The sequence below is a fragment of the Coptis chinensis genome, chromosome 4, assembly GCF_015680905.1.
Source record: "Coptis chinensis isolate HL-2020 chromosome 4, ASM1568090v1, whole genome shotgun sequence".
NCBI lineage: Eukaryota > Viridiplantae > Streptophyta > Magnoliopsida > Ranunculales > Ranunculaceae > Coptis > Coptis chinensis.
Window position 1 is genome coordinate 41,701,955 of NC_141459.1, and position 10,134 is coordinate 41,712,088.

Below are 10,134 nucleotides of genomic sequence, written 5' to 3' on the forward strand. Positions count from 1 at the left end.
TCTCCATGAGTGGTAAAGCTTCCATCTTGAACTTGTGTAACTTCAAGGTTGTATCCAGCAGCTGCCAACAAATCCTTTGCCTCTTGGATCAGTTCTTCTTCAGTTTTGTTGTTTGTTGCGCACTCCAAAGACATCTGTGAGTTTATTCTGAATCTTCTCAATGGTATCCATCACGTTTATGCCTTCGGAGTCAACATCGCAAGCTTCCTTACTTTCAGCTCCAGTAAAGGAGGCATCTTTCTCCAATGAACTGACGCCCTTCGTCTGAGTCATTCCCCGTGGTGTATAAGTCAAGCCTTGCATGTCCTCCTCCACTGCTGCCATCTCTAACGTTGCTGTAAAAGTTGGGTCTTGGTCATCCTCCACAGCTGGAAGTTCTTTAGAATGGTTTAGAACAAGGTCCAAAGCCTCCTCCTTGATCTTACGACTTTCTTGGTTTGCCCACCTCTCATCAACTCCGACTTCTTTAAGCTCAAGTCTTCTCCTGAATCTCTCCAGTGAACCTAGTCCATACTTCTTTATGAACACAGACGTGATTAACTCTAAATCCTCCTCTTCACTTGTTGGTTTTGTGCTCTCAAACTCTTCTCCCTCATCAGGGCCGGCTCTGAGGTTTGGGTGGCCCTAGGCGAGCTCCTAAAAATGGGCCCTTTGTCTTAGGAAAAAAAAAAGTATGCACACACACATTTTTTTTTTTTAAAATTACTAGGATGTGCCTGACCTTGAGAAGCGTCGGCGTGATGCTTGGGGCTATCTAGACGCTTGATGTGCCTTACGGTCGGTCTACGATATACAGATATAATAAATATAAAAATGACAAAAACAAATAACATAAGTAGGGGTGATCCATATATAGCTCCAATTAATATTATGCCCTCTCTATCTCTCGTACAAGTTCTAGCTAATGTAAGAATGGTTCGGATACACACGGGGAGGAATGCCAAGTTCAAGAATAGAGGACCCAATATGAATCCACCACCAAGACCAAGGACTCTAAGGAGCCCCCGACCACACCAACTAGTATATCACAAGTTACCTGTATAAAATCAGTGATGCACTTTCGGTTTGTGTTTGTGTCTCCCTTGGATGCAATTACGCCTTTCCATTATACAAGCTAATTGCCTGATACAGAGTAACTCCCACAGCAATAGGAATCTGCAAGCCATTGTGGAAACAACTTAGACTACTAGTTCAAATAGTATTAACGGGAAATGCTTTGTGATAAAACAGTGATCCGTTGGTTCCACATTACCCTCCAGCAACCTTCTCTTTCCATTAATAATGTAAACCATCATAAAAGAAATAGGGGAAAAAAAACTGTCAGGAGCATTTCCGTCCGAATAAAGCTACAAATAGCTGCATTAAGTTCAAAATCCAATAGGCAATGGTTCATTACCTGCATAGGCGCATAGCTCTCCCCTGTTAAGAACATGATAAGAATTGAAGCACCAATCTGAGCAGTTGAATACCTTCACCTAAAATTTACCCGTCTCGAAGTTTTCGCTGCAAAATCAGTAATTACATTTGTATAATCCAACTTCTCTACCAACTCCTTTTCAATAGATAACATAGCCAATCCATTTAGTCTTTCTTGCGACATGCTTGACCGAAGGTAAGACTTGATTAGTTTCAACTTAGAAAAGCTTCTCTCAACAGAGGCAATTGTAACTGGTACAGTAAACAAAATTCTATAAGCAACCCATGCATTTGGAAAACAACTAGCCCTCGAAGTTCAAATGAGTTAGCACATCAATTGCCTTCATTGTGTCCTCTGGTAAGACTTCTCTCAAGATTTGCAATTCCAAAAGTAACTCTGTCCCATCAATATCAGAGATGCCATCATGTTTCAGAAACTCCGCAAGATTGCCACAAGAAGCCATTAAGCTATTCCTATCCGCAGACTTTAACTTCTCCAAATTAAACAAAAACCCAAAAAATTTCTCATATACTTGAAATTGTTCAAACCTACTCTTAAGTGAAGAAAGAGCTTGGTCTATAGTGTAAATGAAGTAGTTGACTCTAAAGGATTCTTCAGCTGATTGTGGAACCTCTTCATCGACATTCTCATCAAATTGCCTCTTTCTTCGAAAAATATGTTTTTCACGGAAAACAGGTTCAATTTCCATACTAGTTGCAACTTCTTTAGCTTCTATCATGGCTTCTTCAAATCTAGTTTCTCGATACTTTTTAACAAAAGAAATGAGCCTTTTCAACTCACTAATAGCAACATCTATCTGCATATCTTCAGCTTGCATCAATTTACTAACAAAGTAAACACCACTCAATATTGTGTGCCAAACAATCATGCCGACCAAGAACTCAAAATTCTCAATTTCATGTACGGCTAGAGACTCGGCTTCACTCTTTGTCTTCGGATCATCACTAGTACGTGTCAGCCAAGTGAATTAAAGCGTCTCTTATCTCTCGAGCTTGACTTCTAATAGCTTTAACACTGTCCACGCGACTTTCCTAACGTGTTGACGATAATGTCTTTAGAGTAAGATTCGGAGCTTTTTTGACATGGTCTTTGAAAACTTGCCATCGCTTCTTAGATGAAGAAAACAGTGTATAAACACATTGCACCACTCCAAAAAATGATACTGCTTTGGAACAAGAATTGGCCATATCACACAATGCAAGATTAAGGCTATGGCAATAGCATGGGGTATAGAAAGCTCTAGGATTTATTTCGAGTAATCTTTTCTGTACACCTTTGTGTTTGCCTTTCATATTAGATCCATTGTCATACCCTTGTCCTCTTACATCACCAATATCTAGTTGAAGAGTACTCAATACACCTTTCAACACATTAAAGAGTCCCAAACCCGATGTGTCGTCTACCTACATAAATTCTAGAAAGAACTCTTCCATCTTGACAGGATTCGTTAAAACATCTACACATCATATTACAAGCGACATCTGTTCTTCATGGCTTACATCTGGAGTGCAATCAAGAATAACTGAAAAGAACTTTGCTTCTCGGATTTTTTGAAGAATCACATTTTTAACCTCGGATGCTAACATTTGAATTAGTTCATTCTGAATGTTATGACCAAGGTAATGGTAATGAACTTCAGACTTCATAATACGCCGCATGTGCTCTGCCAATATTGGATCAAACTTCGCAATCATTTCAATCATACTCAAAAAGATACCATTGTTTTCTTCATAAATCTTCTCATTGTCCCCACAAAATGCCAAATTATTTTTAGCTAGAGTTTTAACGACAGCAAGTATCCTCAGTAAAAGTTGTCTCCAATGTTCTTTATCTTTACTAATTTGGTATTGAACACTCTTATCAATTGTTTTATTCCTTTCCAATCTTTTTTTCAATTCACACCAGCTATTCAAGATTCTTTTGTGGTCATCACTTTTCTCATGATCTTTAAGCTTCTGACCAATGTTGTGCCATGTAGAACATCCTTCACTATCTAGTTGAGAAGTCTTTCCATTTTGCTTGAACAACTTGCAACAAAAACAAAACATCCTATCCAGTGAATGTGAATAGACAAGGCACTCTCTATCCTGCTTCAAACCACTATCCATATGTCAAATGTAATGCACAACATAAAAATGCCTGCTTTCACCATTTCTAGGAAAATCAATATCATTATCTCTTATTGGACCTTTCTCAACTAAAAAATCTCTGCATTTCTGATCAATATTATTCCAATTCCCTGGATCAAATAAGTTAAACGGTCCACATTCTTCATTCTCATTCATAGCTTCCTCTTCAATTTCAACATCAACTCCCTCGTTATTTTCAGCATCAATCCTCTCTTCATGTTCAACATTCACCCCTATTTCGGTTTCAACATCTAATCTCTCTTCGGGTTCAATATTTATTATATCATCAAGTTCTTCAAGCACAATATCTTCATCGACCAAATTTTCATTAGAACTTTCTACTTGTCTATTGCCAGGGAAAAACTTTCGAATGCTTCCAACCTGAGATTGAGTGAGTTGTTCTAGTCTTTGCTTCTTTCTTCTCTTTTCACTATCGGAGGGATGCTTTCTAGCATTCTTCATGACAATAACCAATCAAATAAGAGTGTTATGCATAGGAAAGATTAGAAGTTATTACTCACTCAGTAAAACAACTTAGTGAAACAACTAGTCAACAATTACAATTCATCGACTTCATTAATCATCACAACAAAATAACCAACGAATTTCGAAACTTCACAAACAAAATTGTGATGTAACACTTAAATGCATGCCTAAACCAATGGCAAATATCCAATTCAAATAATTTCTACTCCTAAAAGTCCTAATTCAGTTTAAAACTTTGTCTAACATATTATATATTCAAACTCATAATTCATAAACAAAAGAAATTTTAAATTGAAATAATAGAATAAGCAATTCAAATAATTTTAGCATTGAGAGTTTGAGACCTCATACATTTGTTAGAAGAACTTTCGACTTTTGTAGGAAAAAATCAAAAGAGAAGAAATCCGGCATCCGCTAATTCGCTAAAATAGTCTGAAATCCGGCATCCTCATTCCTCATATCTCTTGTTTTGTTAATTGCTATTGTAAGTCTAAAGTCTATAGGTTTCGGTTGGTTTCTTTTGTTTAGTGTAGTTGGGCTTTTGAGTACTAAATGGGCCAAACAGCCAAACTAAAATATATATATATGGAGTGATGGACGTCGGTCAGTGCCTCAGTGGGTGTGGACTTGTGTAGCAGCTGGAGGTCCTAAATATTAGCAGTCAAATGGGGGCCCTAGGCGGTGCCCTATGCTGCCTACCCCTCAGAGCCGGCCCTGTCCCTCATTGGAAACCCTACCTACCTAGTGTATTCGGGTTTCCGGCCGCAAGAAACCTAAAATCACTTGAATTTAGCATGTTTTTCTGATTTTTTTGGTTAATGACTAATTTACCCCTAAGGCTTAAAATCGCCCCTTAAAGGGCTCCGTTAGAGCAAAACCAAGCTCCATTTTTTATCGCGATTTTTGTTATCTTTTCATAATCACATAGTTAATAGTTCAATCCTGATTAGTTAAGAAGTTTAACTTAGTTACTTTTTGCTTTACATTTCTGTTAATTGAGCCCAGGAAGGCAAATTTGTAAACCTATTGGCTTTGCCACAATTCCAACCCAAAATGTGGGTTTAGTTTAGAAATTTTGTAACCGAAAAAAAACGTAAAACTTGAGCAGTGGGTTTGACGTATCAAGACACCCAACACTTGGTCAAACCCCACCACGTCACCTCTATGCCCAAGTATGTGTACGCACACTTGGGAGGTAATATCTTAACCTCATCGCAACTACCAGTTAGAGGATACTTGGTTGTTTACAAAAGCATGCTCGTGCGACTCCGTGTTAAATTTCCGTATTGTATTTACTTTACGCGCTTAAGGCTAAACCCGAGCTATAACAAACAACAAGTGGGATTAATCCCCACTTTACTTAACGGACATTGTGTGATTCAAATGCTACATTGACTAAACTAAAATCTGAAATCAACCAAGCATAGCCAAGCTAGTCACGTCCATAGGACAAACACTTAGCACGAAGATTGAGAGTGGAAAACTATAAAATTTCAATGGACCAACTACCTTCCTCACTCCCCTCCCTCATTTCATTACGAGTGAGATTTTTGGTAGCACCCCACGTGGTGAAGTAGTGATTTTCTCTTTCGAAGCATGTAGAGCCCCAAAACCTAGTTTTGCGGCCCAACTGTTCGTTCCGAACAGGGCATAGTATCAAATCTATAGACAAAACAAAATTTCCAAAATTCCAAAGCGGTCAAACGTATTTCGATTGATTGAGCATCTAACTCTTTGATTGCGCATATAGTTAGATTTTACTAGTCTTGCAAATGTGCATGAGACTACGTTCAGGCAATCAAAAGCTTAGAACAACTAAAACACGTACACTCACATAGGAGAACACGTCAGTCTCGACAAACTCCTATCTTTTGTCCCCCACTTTCTAAAATGGAAGACGAAGACGAAGTTGTACAAGATGAAGAGCCTCTCTCTAACTTCTACACATTGTTACATGATGGTCTTCCATCTTGTATACGACTCACACCGCTCACAAGCGATTTCTGCATCCCACCAAACGTGTTCAATCTCTTACCCGTCTTTCACAGTTTTGAACACGAGTTATTGTATGAACATCTACGCTGGATACATGAGTTATGCAATATTTTCAATCATCCAGGCGTTTATGATGATCAGGTTAAATTACGAGTGTTTTCCTTCACTCTAGCTGGCAAGAGCCACACATGGCTTTTGTCTTAAAAGCCCCGATTCTTTCGATACATGGGAAAAAGTAGTGTTCTCCTTCATGAAGAAGTACTTTCCACCGAAGAAAACAGAAGAGATAGTAAGCAAGATACATTTCTTCAAACAAAGTCCGAGTGAGATATTCTCCGAAGCACGGGATAGATTCTTTGACTTGCTCCATTCATGTCCTCACCATAAACTAGAAAAATCTACTCTTGTGCAATGTTTTTTCAAAGGTCTTCCCCAAGAACACAAGGTAAAACTCGATATTATGAGTAATAACAATTTTTTGGATAAAGGTGCAAAAGCTTTAACATTTCTTGAAAACCAACAAGAAAGGAGTACTCATTGGGGCGACACAAACAACTCTAGAACATCCCAGGCCATTACATCTAAAGCCAATGGTATTTTTGAAGTAAAATCTGGTCCGGAGATCAAGACATTAATTGAATCCCTCACAAGAAAGATAGATGCCCTCACAACCAAACAAAATAACCATTCTCCTAACCCGCTCATGAACATATATACCTTACCATGCAATTTCTGTCTCAACTTAAATCACGTAGATACCAATTGTCCTTTACTCAATAACATCCCATCACTTCAACCATAAGAAGTCTGTGCTTTCAATGTACCAAATGCACCATGGAGGCAACACCCAAATTATACATAGAGTATTAATCCACAAACCCAACCACCACCAGGGTTCACAAATCATGCCAAACCACAAAATATATTCAATCAATTCAGACAAGGATAAGGTACCTACAACAATCATAACAGAGCAATGGTTCCATCTAATTTTAACCAGAACTACCAAAATCCACCAATTCACAACCAAAGAGACCTAGTTCTAGTTACACCACCTACTAGTGTCCCATCAGATAAAACATTCGAGATGATGCTATCTTTGATGTAACAACAAGCTCAAATCTTGGTGTCCATACAACAATCTCTAAACCAATTAACTTAAGAAAAAGCCCAAAAAGGTGTGTTCCCAGGGCAAGCAGTTCCCAATCATAAACAAGCAAACACAGCCTTTGAAGCTACAAGTGATCCCAACTAAAGCACTTTCATGAGTTATGGTCTACAGATGTAGAAGATACCCTTCTCCATGATCCTATCTATGAGGATTAAATCCTCTATTCCATGATGTATTTCCTATCCATTCATTCTATTAGAATTGCTTCAATGGAATACTTCACACGAGGTAACCAGATGATAAGAATCGAATAATTATTTATATAAAGATGTGAAAATATTTATTTAGATACTCTCAAATATCATAAGATAAAGGGGAGTAGTCGTGTTTGATCCACTCTTAGTTGCACGTACTCAAATACTTATTTAGACTAACTAAACTACTTCACTAATGAGAGTAATATGATATGAAAACAGTACTTTTAAGACGCTAAACAGTGATTTAATTGATGAGATAAGATATTAGAAAGGAGAAATTCCACCAGGCAATTCGATTGACTATTAGTTAGTTGTCAAGTTGCTTGTTTAAATCCCTAGTGAATACCAAGTCATCTCTAATCAAGGTTTCACCAACATGAGAGATTAGCACCCCCATAAATCTCTTTGATGGGGTTTTTAATCTCTAGTTCTCCTTTATGAGTTATATCTCTAGAAATTCACAACAAAGAACTTGAAACTCAAATTGCAAAACAATAACTAAACTAGTTACCAATCATCCTCATATGGCTTCATAAACCCCCGCTAATCGAGGTTTTAGCTTTGTGTCATCAGATTATTTAGACGAAAACAAGAAGAAGAAGACATAATAAAAATAAACATTGAATATGATGAACTAAAGCTTTATTTGAAGGTTTAATGATGGCTACAATATTAAACCCTAATTACTTAACTAATAACTAAACTAAAACTAAACTAAATTATACTAATGGCTTCTATTCTATGTATTTTGAGAGGCTAGCCCTAATCCTCTTTATATAGGAGAAGAATATGTTACAATTTTTGTGCATGGACCTGGAAGGGCAACTTCGGGCCTCTAATATGAGCCCAAAGTCCATTAGGTTCAAAGGGGCTATTGTTGTTGGAAATTACTTCATTACCCTTTTTGTCCTTTTTTACAGCTCTGATTTGGGCAAGTTTGGGTCAATTGGAAAACAGGTTCTGAGTCGGTCGTTTTGACATAATGTAGGTCCAATTTCAAGGCTCGAGTAAAAAAATAGGCCCATTTGAAGTTCTTTTGGCTTTTTATCCTTTTCTTCCCGAATTGGCTTTGACTGGGCTTGGAAAGGCTTTTCCTTCTTGATTCTGGGGCTTTAAACATCGAACTTCCTCAGCAATCACCTTGACTCCATTTTTATGAAAAAATGGTGTCTTTAGTCACCTAATCAACTTCAAGTCCTAAAATACATAAAAACACGTAAACAGTAATAACTCTCATTTATTATAAACATAGTTGGCCTAAGTAGAATACTATTAAGGGATTTAAACTACACTTTTTGGTACTTATCACACAACCCCTGATAAGAGCCCAAAACTGTAGTTTTAACCCCTTAATAATCATACTGTTAGACCAATTATGTGAATAATAAGTAAGAGTTAATACTGATTACGTGTTTTTATGCATTTCGAGCTTCAATGTCCATTATGTTAAATGTGCCACTTTAGCGAGATAAAGGAGCAAAAGTCAGGAGAACTTCCGAATGCCATATCCTTGGACTCAGACCTCGGAATTGGGCCTACCTTATGTCAAAACGACCGGCTCAAAAAGAGCTTTGCAATGGTCCAAGCCTTGACCCAATCAGAGGAGCAGAAGTGGACGAAAAGTCTGTTGAAGCCGAATCTAGCTGAAGAGGCCTTTTTGATTTGAAGAATTGGGTTTTGGGCACGATTCTTCCGCCCAAAACATGGCTCCAAGCCCATGCACGATTTTTGGATCTGGATGTATAAAAACAAAAGCTTGACTCATTGTTAATGGCAGTTAGGTTAGGAAGCTAATGTTAATGGAGTTTAGGGTTAGAAAAAGTTAGATCTAGATTAGTTAATTACTTAGTTTTAATTAAGTTTAGTTCCATTTAAATTATTGTATTAGATTAAACCTTTGAATCTTGCTCTTCAATTTGATTAGATCAATAAAGTAGTATTCTTTATCAATTTCGATTTTTGTCATTTCCATTTCTAGATCTAATTTCAATTCTTGTGTTTATTTCATTTTAGTCATTAAATTAGATTTCATTATTGTTTAATTCAGTAAATTTCAATGCTTTATATTATGTTTAGTTTTAATCTAAATGGAAATGATTGCGTAATGACTCAAGGCTAAAACCTCCATTAGAGGGGTTGATGAAGCCTTGATGAAAACTCAGTGGTTAGTATAGAATTGGTTGTAGAATCTATTCCATTCTAGAAGGTCGTGTTTCGCCATGAGAATGGGTGGACGACCTCACATGCTAGTTAGTATCCGGTAGGAATGCCATGAACACTAGGGATTAGAACTCGAAATTCTCGCCGTAAGAACGTGAGAATTGAGATACAACATTCTACGCTAGGTTGTTAAGTTGGATTCGAGGTGGATTCAATTCCCCTCTGATTTCTTTATCTAGATTCAACCAATCGCATTTCCATAGCAATTCGTAGTTTAAATTCAAATAATCAATTTCATATTGCATCGTAGTATAATTCCCCTTCGTAAAGCTCTCATTGACTTAAGACTGATTTCTTAGACTTAGAAAACAATCCATGCTAGGGAACTAGGAGTGGAACGAACTTCCTACTCCACTTAGTGCAATTCGCATCGAGAGTAGAAGCTTTGATAACATAGGCTCAAAAGAGAAGTTTTAGTTTACTTACATTTTGAATTCATCGTTCATTTCGTAGGTAAACTATACATTTATACAGTTATCAAATGGCGCCGCTGCCATC

The 10,134-nt window shown here is 37.3% G+C and overlaps 1 protein-coding gene and 1 pseudogene across 1 annotated transcript; both read right to left on the reverse strand.

The window, feature by feature from the left end:
• Nucleotides 1-1,104: 1,104 nt before the first annotated feature.
• On the reverse strand, nt 1,105-2,730 carry LOC147503537 (uncharacterized; annotated as a pseudogene).
• Nucleotides 2,731-2,901: 171 nt separating this feature from the next.
• LOC147503538 (uncharacterized) lies at nt 2,902-3,546 on the reverse strand. Its single transcript, XM_086604881.1, has one exon. It carries the CDS (start codon nt 3,544-3,546, stop codon nt 2,902-2,904), a length of 645 nt encoding a protein of 214 aa, XP_086461007.1.
• Nucleotides 3,547-10,134: the final 6,588 nt, after the last annotated feature.